At 39.7% G+C, this 13,698-nt stretch overlaps 1 protein-coding gene across 2 annotated transcripts in view; it reads right to left on the reverse strand.

Moving 5' to 3' along the window:
* Positions 1 to 4,795: 4,795 nt before the first annotated feature.
* Positions 4,796 to 13,698, reverse strand: part of LOC121520506 (RNA-binding Raly-like protein) — a 94,734-nt gene continuing 85,831 nt past the window's right edge. For both annotated transcript variants that reach the window (XM_041803983.1, XM_041803984.1), the window contains exons 4-9: positions 12,937 to 12,984; positions 11,972 to 12,165; positions 8,450 to 8,563; positions 8,096 to 8,253; positions 6,156 to 6,193; positions 4,796 to 5,474 (exon numbers count right to left, since the gene is read on the reverse strand). In XM_041803983.1, the coding sequence (XP_041659917.1) occupies positions 6,161 to 6,193; positions 8,096 to 8,253; positions 8,450 to 8,563; positions 11,972 to 12,165; positions 12,937 to 12,984 (547 nt within the window). In that variant the 3' untranslated portion in view covers positions 4,796 to 5,474; positions 6,156 to 6,160. The remainder of the gene's footprint in view (positions 5,475 to 6,155; positions 6,194 to 8,095; positions 8,254 to 8,449; positions 8,564 to 11,971; positions 12,166 to 12,936; positions 12,985 to 13,698) is intronic.

The raw sequence follows: 13,698 nt of genomic DNA on the forward strand, positions 1-13,698 counted from the left end.
TTCAAATACCCTGTTTGCATTTTTAAACATTATGTTTATCTTAACCAGCCACATAGTGTGTATCCCAGACACATAATTACAGTTGGTATGTTTTTTTGCATTCATTGTTGACTGTTGACTGTGTCGACTGTCATTGTTGCTTTGAGTATGTCTACATCCCTTGAAGCTGAGAGAAGTACATCTTCCTTGGCCTCCTTCCAGTTTCTCAAACCTCCATGCTTGATTTATTCTAAAGTCCCAGCTGCTTCTCTCAACAATCTCACACAAAAATGTGGTAGTGACTAAAGTTTGCAGCTTGAGACCAGAAAAAATGGCACAAACATGTCGAATGAAAAACAATTCATGCCTGTCAAATACAGAATCTTTGGCATTATGATTGAGGCTGCAATTTTTGTAACACAAACAAAATTGTCAGTTGTCTGTGAATTAAACACACTTTGGTTAAAAGTAAGTAATGTTGTTGACGAATTCCATTTGCAAATGACCAAAAGGGAATATCGTTATCTTGTGACGTATTTACCAGAATCCTCAAACCTGAAAGAAGATTTGTTATACAAAATACAGAACTTTTAGACATGTTTAGGAAAAAATTTGTGGCTGAAGTAAGGCGTAGATGTGTGTGTAGGCGGCCTAAAGTCACCATTAGGATGGATTGACACAACCTCAGTCATGCTCTAGATGTCTTAGCATGTTACCAGAACCATGGGAAAATAATCTGTAGAAAAAAAAAAGTCCACACCTTTAGGGCAGAGAAAGGTGCTGAATGTGGTGAGTAAGCATGGGTTAGGGTACTGTCCGGGGGGGGGGGGTAGTAGTACGGTTGCCATGAGCCCCTGGGCTCTGGGCATATTACCGATGTGAAAGGGCCTGGACAAAGAGATGCCATCGAGGTTGACCTGAGTGTCACCATGTGTCAAGCTTGGCCCTGGGTGCCTGAACTTCCACTAGCATTAATATAAGCACAAAAACTGTGTGGCGAGAGCTTCATGGAATGGGTCTCCATGGATGAGCAGCTGTATGCAAGCCTCACATCGTCAAGTCCAATGCCAAGCATAGGATTGAGTGGTGTAAAGCACACTGACACTGGACTGTGGAGTAGTGGAAACGTGTTCTGTAGAGTGACAATCATTTTTCTCTGTTTGGCAGCCAGATGAGCGAGTCTGGGTTTGGCGGATGCCAGGAGAATGTTACCTGCCTGACTGCATTGAAACTGTGAAGTTGGTGGAGGAAGAATAATAGTATAGGGCTGCTTTTCAGGGTTTGAGCTAGGCCTCTTATCTCCACTAAATGGCAATCTCAATGCTCCAGCTTACCAACACATTTTGGACAATGCTATGCTTCCAACTTTGTGGCAACAGTTTGGAGAAGGTCTTTTTCTATTCTAACATGACTGTGCCCCAGTGCACAAAGCAAGAACTATAAAGACATGGTTTGATGAGTTTTGGTCATCAAGCACCTTTGGGATGAACTGGAATAGAAATAGCAAGCCAGGCCTTCTTGTCCAACATCAGTGGATGACCTCATAAATCCTCTACAGAATGAATGGGCACACAGTCCAACAAAAACCCTCCAAAATCTCATAGGAAGACTTCCAAGAAGAGTGGAGGCTTTTGTAGCTGTAAAAGGGGGGCAACTCCATATTAAAGTACATGTATTTGAAAACAGTGTCATTACAGTCCCTGTTGGTGTAATGGTCAGGTGGCCAAATGCTTTTGTCCATACAGTGTATGTCTGAAAACATGAAATCTGATAGGCTATCATGAATCTGTGCAGATCTTGTAATGGGAGTCATTGTGACAGTACCTGCTCTTTGCTATCTCCACACATGGGAGCACACAGCTGTGCTTTTGTTGATACATCCCATGGTAGAGAGGAGCAAGGTGAGAAGGAGCTCATTTGTATTTAAACAGACAAACACCAAAAATGAGTGTTCTGAGAAAGAGCTGTCTGTGCAGGGTCGAAAACTTCCTCTGGTGCTTGATCCATTTATATTTTGACCAAAGCACAGCTCAGACATTTGAAGTAGACCCAGGCAACTGTGCTAAAGGTGGAAAATGGTTTCTTGTGCCACCTTTCATGTTAGAATACTGGATAAATCACAACACACAGATGCCTCAGGAAGAAGTAATACGCACTTAAGGTAAACTGTATTTAAATGAGTGGAAAAATAGAAACATCTCAGGACAGCATTACAGTCAAGATGAAATCGACCATAAAAACATAGAGGCCTTATTCATAAGGTATAAGCTTAATATACTTTTATGTTTGTCTTCCCTTTAAGAAATAATTAATACAACTTCCAGCATTATCTCACTCTTTGACTTACTGGCCTATGAAACAAAGCTGCGAGTTGTGCATCCTCTCTCCATGCCGGCTAATCAGAGATGTATTAGAAAAGATCTTGACCCCTCTTATACTCCTAATTCCTCCAGCAGCTACCGTCCGGTGATTGATTTAGTTCATCACACACTGAACATTGTCCATATTAGAGGAACAGCATGACTGATCATTGTACTCACAGGCTGCTCGCCAGCAATGACAGCAGCAATTATACCTGCAACCCAGCCAGCAGCCCTCCTTAACCTGTGCAAATGATGATCTGGTGCTAATGAAGTGAGTGAATTACAAATGCCATCTGCTTCACCACCACTTATCTCTCATTGGCTGGAGTTTGCAAGGCCACTGTGCAAAAAACACCTTTAGTCTTATACCTAATTAGAGAGTAGGATCAAAGGAAATTCTTTAAAAAAAATCTAAGTGTAAGTCTGTCTTTAGTTTTACCTGAAACTCCTCTTTTTTTTAGAACATGATTTAAAACAAATCTGCCTCTAATTTTCAATGCCTGTAATATTTTTTGAATATTTTGTTGAAAAAAGACAAATTTTGAGTGAGGTTAAAATGGACTGTCAGCAGAAAAGGTAGTGAAATGTGATTTTAAAGTAGAAAAAAATATGTTAACTTAAAAATATCACAAATTAAATAACAGAGCCATGGAAAGTGATGGGTCTAGCAAATTGTGAAATGTGGTAAAAAAAAAAAAAAAAAGAGGCATAAAAGTGATTAAAAAGGGGTTGATAGTGTCAAAATGGGTCCACAGATGCAACAATAGATGGAAAGTGGGCCAACCATGGTAAAAATGGGAAGAAAACATAGAAAAGGTTTAAGAGTACCAAAAATGGCAAGAAGTGGCAAAAAAGGTGGTGAAATGGGATGTTAAAAGTAGCAAAAATTGGTTAAAAGTGGCAAAAATGGGCGGTAAAAGTGGTGCAATGGGAAGTGGCAAAAATTGACAGATAAGGTGATGAAAAGGGGTTCAAATGTGGGAAACAATCGTGTAAAGTGGTAAATATGAGTTAAAAGAGAAAAAATTTGGCAAAACTTCCGCTGAATGGATGAAAAGTGGCAGATTATAATGGTAAAAATGGGTGGGAAAATTGGCTAAAAAGTGTCATAAACAGATAATTTCAACATCAGTGCTCATCAAGTGATAGCCAGGTTAGCACCACTGATCTAACACACATGCATTTATACCATAAGTAAGTCACAACTAAGGAGGGCCTTTTCACTGGGTTTGTCAGGCGCCCAGCCAAATCTGTGGGCAGGCCTGTGTCAGACTAACCTGGCACACTAGATGGATGTGTGAAATGAGTAAACCACTCATAGATGGAGTTTTGGAAAGGGCAAAGCCTTTGAAAAAAAACTCGAAAGGGGTTTGGATGAATGCTCTGTCTGTCACATCATTACGGGCCAATCAGAGCAACAAAACACGTGACGTGGCCGCTATCGAGCTGCACCCCTACTGAGGACTAAATTCCATATAGAGCTGCATAACGTGAACCATGGCAACTGTAGACATGTCAGTACATGACTTTTGTCGTTTTTGAAAAGAAAACGGCTCACTGCTGTTCTTTGTCCTTCTTTTAACGAAGAAATGTTTTGAAGTTTTGATAAAACTGGCGCTTTAGCAGCATCCAGGCTAATCTCTTCTGCAATAATTGCACCGGCCTCTTGTTGCTGCTTGCTTACGTCACGACTCCGCCATGCCCGAAAGTACTGCCCGTGGACGCTGATTGGTCCCGTCACTTTCTAACCGGGCCCAAACGGTTCGGACGGGAGCTTTGCAAGATGGATTCGCCAGTGAGAAACACGGAAACGGGCGCATGCATCTGCTTTGCAAGGTTAGTGTCAGACCCTACTGTCTGAATGCTATAGCAGGAATTGAGACTCAGACAAGGCAATGTTTTTCCAATCTCCTTTTGGTGACGGTAGTGTGATGGTCTGGTCCTGCTTTGCTGCTTCAGGATCTGGACCACTTACAATTAAACCTCATGGAACCTACCAAGAGGACTAGTTGGAGAATGTCCGGCCATCAGATTTGGCCACAATTCTGCCATGGTGATGCGAAAGACTCATTGCCTGTTATCACAAATGCTTGCTTGCATATTGGCTCTGCTGAAATGTAGTTTGAATTGACAGATGGGGAAACATAGCATTGTCCCTTTGTTGTATCAGTATGAATGTCTGCAGGCGTGGAGATGGCAGAGTTTCATTACAGCATTGTGAGAACATATGGACACATGTTCCAATGAAGTCCAAAAAACTCTGACAATGAAGGGACCCAGAACTTTCTAACTCTGTTGTCGTATCATACAAGATTGCCAAAAAATGAGCGAGTAACTTTCCCAGTTTTCAGAGTTAGTAAAATGTGCAGAAAACCCCACATCCACACACTGTGCAATATTCTTTTGCAACATTGTTTGTGAAAATCAAAGATGCAACACTCAGGCAGGTGGGTTTTTGTTTTACTTTTTTCTTTTGAGGAACTGGTTTACTCAAAAACTGAGATCATCTAGAGCTTTACAACAGATGCAATGAATACAAATAATACATAACAGCCACAATTTAACATGCTGATAATAAAAAACAGAGTTAAAAACAAGCAACTAATGCTCTAACAAATTATATGCTTACAATACGGCTTGGAGGCGATGTGAGTAAATAACATACTGTACATTTAATTTAAAATGTACAAACAAAGCAAAACCACTTAAATACCAAGTGTGAGAGAAGTTTTGCTCCTCTTACATTCATATTTAGCTCTCTGCCGGTGTCACGGCTCATCACAGTATTCACAGAAACAGAACAAACATTGAAAGGAGTTCAATGACCAGTTTAGATTATATTAAGCACACAATATATTGTCCATATTTTTGGAGAGGCAATCAGTTTGAAGGGGGGATATTGATTTCTCTGTGCAGCGGATCTTGCAGAAGTCTGGAGATAATTTCATAACCAGCGTGTCGATACAGGGGAGTTGTGTTCTAATGAGGCAAATGAGCAACAAACAAAAAATCCTCTTCAGCTGCCAGTCACTCCCTTCATAGCTTTCTCATTTTAGATACACCCTCTTGATGAAGAAGGATTTGCTGGTATCTGTTCTTCAAATTTCTTGTACAGTAGATACATGTCGCCAGCTTTGGAGAAAAAGAAGGAAATAACAGAAAAAATGTGGTGAAAACTCATTTTCAGGCAGGTTTCGTTCACATTATGCAGCACAAGGAGGCTTCATTTTTAAGATACTTATTTACAAGTCATTTTTGCAACACAGGTGGAAGACAGAAGGTGTGCAGGCTGTGATGAGCATTAAAACTACACCAGTGCTCCTGATAATACCCGCAACTCACAGTTCATTATGCCATCATCTCAACGATCTATCTCATTCAGAGCGGCAGAAAATGATTTCCGTTATCGGGCACTTGAGGACAGCAGGAAGGAAATGTCAGCCAAGAGGCAAATTAAATCTCACAGCTATTTGTTCATACAAAGAAAATCACAGAATGTAAATGTTCTCTGATGGAAAGTGCGGATGAGACAAAGTCCTATCTTTGCGGCTGTTCAGACAGTCATCAGCAATAACTACAGAGAAGCTGCTTCCCTGTACGCTCGCAGATGCAGAGAATGACAGACTATTAACTGAGGTAGTGTTTCTGGCTCTGCTTAATAGTGGAAGAGTAACCATAAGTTCATTTTGGTTCATGTTGCAGCTGGAGAAAATGTGCTGTGTTAATGTGCATAAGTTGTCACACCGTATATCCTAAATGGATAATTTTGTCACATACAACAAAAGCTGTTCAAAGCAGAGATTACATACTGACCTTTCTCAGTTGTCGATGTCTGATATGTGGTTCTCTATCTGAAATTAGAAAGAAACATCAGTGAGATACACAGTTCAATCCAATTTTTGGCCAAAAAGATCTCCTTTTGTTCCACATTTTTCAAATAGAATAATAAATAATGTTTGTATAGCTTTTTTTAAGGAATCGCCAAGCTAGCATCTTTACAAATAGGTCAGCTTAGCACAAAAAGTAGGGGAATTTGTGTGTGGTAGATCATTTCTTTGCTGTAACAGTGCTTCTTACAGTTTAATAGTCTTGTTTATTTACCCTTTAAATGATGGCACATGTGTGAGGAACAGGCATTTGTGGGATGAGCAGCAGAGCTAAGTTTGTGAGCTACGCCTGCTATAGTGGTCAGCAAGTGTCTGCTTATTTAAAGTGATCCCTAAAACCATCTCCAAACGAAAGACCAAGTTCCACATAACGGGGATGTCAGGGACAGACGGTTAAATGAGTGTTTCATAAAGTCAACACCCCAAGCAGACCGCTTCCCCACCCTGTCAGCACTGAGAAACTGTGGACTGTCTTTTACAAATCTGCAGTCGAGGTTTGCAGGACGATATGGCCGACGGCTCTCTGCCCAGACTAGAACAGACTGCATGCAGCCAATCTCTGGTCTCATAGGGCTGCCATGACTGACGGATGGTAGGGTGCGGGTCAGAGTCAAAAATGAGTCCCCACGGGGAGCAGGTGGCCTAGTGGTTAAAGGCGCTCCCCATGAACGCGGGCGGCCCGGTTTCGAATCCGGCCTGAGGCCCTTTACCGCATGTCTCATCCCCACTCTTGACCCTGTTTCTGACTCTATCCACTGTCCTCCTCTATCTAATAAAGGCACAAAAATGCCCAAAAATAAATCTAAAAAAAAAAAAAGAGTCCCCACAAACTACACACCGCAAATCAGTTGCACAACTAAAAACTCAGATCCTAAAAGGCTTGAAAGCACACAGTGTATGCTTGGCTATACATTAAAGACCAGCTGCAAGATGGGTTTTTGAATTTTTTTGAAAGAAAATTTTCCCCTCCCTTTGGTTTTTTTAACAATCACACCCTAATAAAACTGTTGCCAAGGCCGGTTGGGAGAAGTGCAAAAAAATCTTCTCCATCAAGAGTAGCTTTAGGTGCTGCCTCTTTTCTCTTGTTAATAACAAAATGTGGTCCAGTTGTGACTAAATGGCCACTTTATAATAGCTCCAACAATGCTAACTGCTACATTGGCAGCAGCTAGTGTATAAACCAGATTAAAGTATAACCTGTAATTATTATAAACCCATGCCGAAGCAGGTCAGTAGAACAGCAAAAACCTCTTTTTCCATCATGAAAAGCTTTCATTACTGTTTTTTACACTTTACTAAATAAAATCATGGTCCAGTTCTCTTAAAACTTACACTATTCTACAGCTACATTTGAGCTCAATGCTGCACAGGCGACAACTATTGCTACTGGCTTCCAATTCAACTCAACCCCGCCCATGGCTACCTCATCTCCACAAATGTTGCTGATTGATCACGCCTCCAGGATGGCTTTGCCTGATGACCGACATGGAATCAGGCCAATCAATCCATCAGCTTTGCAAGGTTAGTATGAAGATGCAGGTGGATGGACTTTGTTATATTTCTATGGAGTCATGCTAGCTTATTTCTCATTCTTCAGGTCTTAATGCAATGCTAAGCTAACTTTATACAGACTGAAGCTTTAGATTTAAACAGACGTTAGATTGGGACTGATCTAATTTCCCTCAGAATTTTACTAAAACATTGGACTGCTCTTTTGACTTCAAGATGAATTTAATCTTGTCAAATAACACGTGTCTGCAACAAACATAAGTGACTGAATATAAATTAGAGTCAGGAGATTCAAACACCCACAATCCTCCAGTCGTCTCCTTGTTCAGGCTGTAAATGGCTACTTGACTCACTCACCATATCACTGGTGCCTTCATCTTCAAAGTCGTCTTCGCCACCGTCCGTCATCTCCCCCGCCTCCACTTCGGCTGTCCCCTCCGCTTCCTCTCCGCCAGAGTGGTCTACTGCGTCGCCATGGAGACACTCGCACACCTCTTCTTTTTTCCTCTGCAACTCTGAAAAAAAAGGAAAGATGAAAAGAGACTCGCAGTTAAAGTCAGAGCATGATACAACTATTGATCTGTTTTAGGTCACTCATAAAGCATTAATGTTATCACTCAGCCCTGTTGTAGTTAAACTCTCCGTCTCTCCCCTGTGAGAATCTGCGTGCATGTTGACTAATCCTCCCCACCCCTTGCTGCCAAATCTTACCGGCATCAGAGCGATGTTGCCTCTCAATCTTCTCCAGCCTTCCCAGCAGCGAGTCAATCTTGGTTTTGATCTGTGACAGCTCCTTTTTGATTGTGAGGAGCTGGTCTGTCTTCACTGGGAGCAGGCATTAATAAAGTTAGAAAGCATAGTTAATGTGACGTCTGACAGATTCAACAGAAGCAGCTACTATACTTTTCCGACAAGTCTGATAGTTCACTGCCGGATTCGGAAGAAGTGAAAAGACTGAATACTTGTGAAAGTTTTTGGTATTTCATTACATTGAATTGTGGGGAAAATATTGAATAGTAGCTGTGAAAGAAAGAAAAAGTGCTAGTCAACACTCCACAATGTACAAATTGAATAACCTTGAATTTATTAAAGCATTTTTGGCCACCATTTCTCTTACTAAAAATGAACATAATGTCCTCACAAACTGAAAGGAAAAATTATGAATCATTCAGATGTGCTTATCACATTCAGGCAAAAACCCTGTGGTGTGTTTCATTCACTTTAAAAATTGTTTTTCTGAGCTTCAATTAATGTCAAGTCTGACTTTTTATTCCTGTAACTCAGGGTTACTGAAGTCCCCCTAGTTTCTGACTTGAAATTCCTGATGTCTCAGAATTTCCACCTTGCCAGATAAGACGCAACACATCATTAATTATTAAAATGCTTGAAGGTGGATAGAGCCAGGGAAGCTGTTAGCCTTATTTGCAGTCTTTGTGTAAAGCTTACCAGGAGAAACCTTACTGAATGTACAATATGCAGATGAAACAAATTCACCTGTTTTTGAGATCTTGTGTTCTTGAGAGAATATCAGGCTAACTGGCAGCAAAATACAATCCCATTTCCCAAAAAGTTGGGACGCAGTGTGAAATGTAATTAGGAACAGAATGCAAATCTCATAAACCCATATTTTATTCCCAATAGAACATACAACATAACAGATGTTCAAAGTGAGACATTTTGTCAGCACATGGAGAATATTACCTCATTTTGAATTTGATGGCAGCAATAAATCTCAAAAAGGTAGGAACAGGAAAACAAGAGGCCAGACAAGTAAATGATACTCTTGAAAAACAGCCTAAGGAGCATTTTGAAGCTAATTAGGTTAATAAACGAGAGGCCAGTAACATGACTGGATATAAAAGAAGCATTTTAGACAGGCAGGGTCTCTCAGAAGTAAAGATGGGCAGAGGTTCACCTATCTGTGACACACTGTGTCTAAAAATTATGGAATCATTTCAGACAATGTTTCTCAACACAAATTTGGGAAAACTTTGAATATCCCACCATCTACAGTACTGACTATCATCAAAAGATTCAGAGAATCTGGAGAAATCTCTGTGCTCAAAGGACAAGGGACAAGGCTAAAGGTCAACATTGGATGCTCTTTTGTCTGTCAGGCAGCACTGCATTAAAAACAGGCAAGACTCTGTACTGGAAATCACTGCATGGACTCAGGAAACCCTTCTAGAAATCATTGTCTATCAACATAGTCCACTGTGCCATCCACAAATTTAAGTTAAAACTGTATCATGCAAAGAAGAAACTCTGCGGCCTTCTCTGGGCCAAAGCTCATTTCAAAAGGACTGAGGCAAAATGGAAAACTGTTCTGTGGTTGGATGAATCAGAATGTAAAATTCTTTCCAGAAACCACAGACACTGTGTCCTGCAGACTACAGACAAAAGCCTGCATCTCTGATGGTCTGGGGTTGAATTGGTGCCTAATGCTTAATTCCTATACATTGAGAGAAAAACTAAAATGCTCTCAATGTACATGATTTGACAAACTAGACAAATTCCTTGTTAAATAAGGCATACTTGTCCAATAAAGTGAGAGGAAGGTCTGGCTGCAGACCATGCAATTCAGACAGCTCTCACAGACTTTTAATCTGAGACGCTGTATATCTCAGAATGGAATTGCTGTTATTTGCTGGTACAACACATTTCTGGTTGTAGAATTTTTCTTTAAAATTTCATCCACTTCATTCACAAACAAAGTCTGGCAGTTACATTCATTAATGGACTGTATTGCAAACATTACAGACAAAGTGACATTTCATAAATAAAACAGAGAAAAAGGTCAGAGGTTAAATCAGGGATTAAATTATGGATCAACCCCTTTTAGAAGTAGTTACATGAACTGGCTCACTTAGCTTAATTAGCTAAGTGAACTGGCTTAATTAGCTTTAGCTTAAGCTAACATAGCTTCGCTAGCTATGTAATCAAAGTTACTACATAAGCCATTGTAGCCAAGTTAGCAACGTGAGATTTTGCAAATGTAGCTAACTTAGCTACACAGATAATTTAGATATATAGCTTTAATATATAGCTTATCAGCTAACAGAAATACGTACGCCACGCTGGCTGTGATAGAATTTTTTCATGGAGGATGAGCTTTTTTCCTGTAAGCCGACTGTTTGCTCGGCTTTATTAAAAGTTTTGTACTCAGATTTTGCAGGTCAGGTTTTTAAATTTTGGTGTCCTAACCCTGACGGAAGTTTATCTGATTTCATTTTGGACTGTTTTAGCGTGTATTTCTGTTCTGAGGTAAACTGTGCCTCAGGTGAATGGTCGTGAGGGTGGCCATCAGAAATAAACCAGCTGCAGCCAGACTGTCTTGAATAAAGCTGATTGTGATTCTGTTTTTCATTTAAAGTCTAATGGCCCACCGTTTGGGAAGTGCTGGTTTGGATGACTAAGAGTTGTTTTAAACAAACCTCTTATTAAGCCAAACAATGTAATCAACATCCCATAATTTCATCAGTTCAGTAGGACATTTAAAAATTAAACTGTTATCTTACAAGAGAAGGAAACACAGAGATGACACGGCAACAGCTGACTTTTAAAGATTTGCTTTTATGTGATACAACCTAAAGAAATGCATTCTTTATATTTCTTTTCTCCTTTATATCTTCGACTGCTCTGAGTCTATTCTTCAGCCCTTTTCAAATGCCCTGTTCTTTCTTTCCATTACAGTTGTATTGCTTTCATTTATTTGTTTATTCCTTTATCCTTGATTTGTCTTTCTGCTCCAAATTGATTTATTTCCTCTGATATGATGTCACCTCTCTTATAGTTGTGTTCTTATAAATGTCATCTCATAATCTTTTTATTGTGTTTAAATCCTTTCAGTCTCTTGGTCAACTGCTTTATCTGATTACTTTGTTGTTGTAGCTGTCAATAATGATCTGCCTATTACATCGCTTTATTGTTTTCTTAAAAATAATGTTTGCTGTCAAAGTAATTCATTAAAAAATAGAAGCCAAACATTCATGTGTTCCACTTTCTTAAATGTGGATATTTTTGCGTTTTTTATATTAAAATTTTGATCCGATTAACAGTAACATGTTGAATCTCTCTGAACAATTTCTTTTCGCTTCTGTTGTACTGCCACTTGCCAGATATCAAGTCATGTAAAACTATAAAGAAAGCCAAGGTTCTAAGAGATGAGGGTAGAAAAAGCAACATTTTCTTTTAGACAGGATAAAGCAAAGTAAAGGTAGAAGAGAAACGTACGTTTAGGGGACATTATGGAGGAGCCCATGTTGAGCATTCGGGAGGAGGAACATGAAGAGGAGGAAGAGGATGAACAAGCCCTGACTGGAAAGGAGGATTTGGCTCTGCGTGTTGAGGGGACAACTATCCGTGAACGTTTGATGGGAATCACAGCCCGGGTCGGAGGCACGACACGACCATGGTACTCAAAGAGTCTGAAAACACATGAAAAACACGATTTAACAGCAAAAGCAATGTCACAATATAAAAAAGTGTAGAAAAACACATTTTTAAAAAAGATTGAAGGTGTTTTTGTGGATTTAATATGGGGATTTTGAGTCATCATGTTGTTGTTGTTCTTTCCAGTAGTCACTTAGCAGCCTATCTTTCTTCCTGGTTAAAAAAGCAAAAACAAACCACTTTATGGACAAGCTGCAAAAGATGTTTGAATGAAAGTGGTACATATTGAACGGCACCACAGCCATTCAATCAAACCCTTTCCTCCGTTCCCTATGACACAACAAATTGCCAAAATAGCAATAATGACTCAAAACTGAGGGATTAGACTCTCTGTGATATTGCAAAGTAAAGGAAGTAAACAAACCAATGAAAATGTCAGAGGGAAGATACATTTTCTGCCTCACTAGTGCAAATGACCAGCCGGGGGACTATCTGACATTCTGTACTCGTCTATGTGGATAAAAGCATCATTAGTAAGCCCAACGGAGAGGAATAAAAACCTCCCCAATATGACATTCATTATGTCTATGATAATGTAGTTACTTTGCCTCTGATGGAAATAGGGCCATTCTGCTCAGAGTCAACTTTAGCCAAGTAGCTGACTCAGAAATAAAATGAAAAGAGTGCGGGCACACTGAAGAGTAAAACATCAGGAGAAAGCAGGCTTTCAAAACAATACATGGAGTTTAAAAAGAGGAAAATTACAACCAGAGTGTGCTGTTTTATGTTCAACAGTTTTTACATACCTGCTGTAGAAATCATCTCTGTAGTAGTCATAGTCAAACTCATAGCCACTGTGAAGATAAGAGAGTCATATTTAACACAACAAAAGGAAGAGTCACAGGAAATTTAGACATAAAGGTACATAAATTAACTGAATAATTCATTTTATGATTCCATGTTGACCCAAGTCAGAGAATAGCATCTCCAACAGGGACTTGGATATTACTATAATGCACCACTATCTCCACTTTGTAAAATGAGCTAACAAGCTCTACTGAATGAGAAAATTTTCCTGTCCGACACTCCTGATACATTGTTGTCTCTTTCTTTATTCCTTCCCTATCTCATGCAAAAGAGAGGAACATGGGAACAGGTCAACAGAGGGGAAAAAATGCATCGCAATGCATTGCTTGCATATTGTCAAGATACTACTAATAATAGGAATCATTGTAATCAGGCTGATTTTGTCGCTGACAATCCCTCCTGTTTGAGTGCATGCTTTATCAGCTAGATAGGTAGTCTAGCTGATAAAGCTAGTGGTATTGCAGAGATTGTGCAGAGTGTGTTGAATTTTTTGGCTAAATGAAAAAAAAAAAAACATCAGAGCAAGTGTAAAGCATGTTTTGTCTTTTTTTCATTGATATGGCTGCACTAAAGAGTTGTTTAAATGAGGCATACTGTATTAGACACAGCCTATGTGTAATACTGCATAACACTTTGTTGTCAGATTGTTGGCATATTAAAAAGCTGTAAAGGTTGACATTTGTTATTCTGTTTCAAGACTG

The sequence above is a fragment of the Cheilinus undulatus genome, linkage group 13 (genome assembly GCF_018320785.1).
Source record: "Cheilinus undulatus linkage group 13, ASM1832078v1, whole genome shotgun sequence".
NCBI lineage: Eukaryota > Metazoa > Chordata > Actinopteri > Labriformes > Labridae > Cheilinus > Cheilinus undulatus.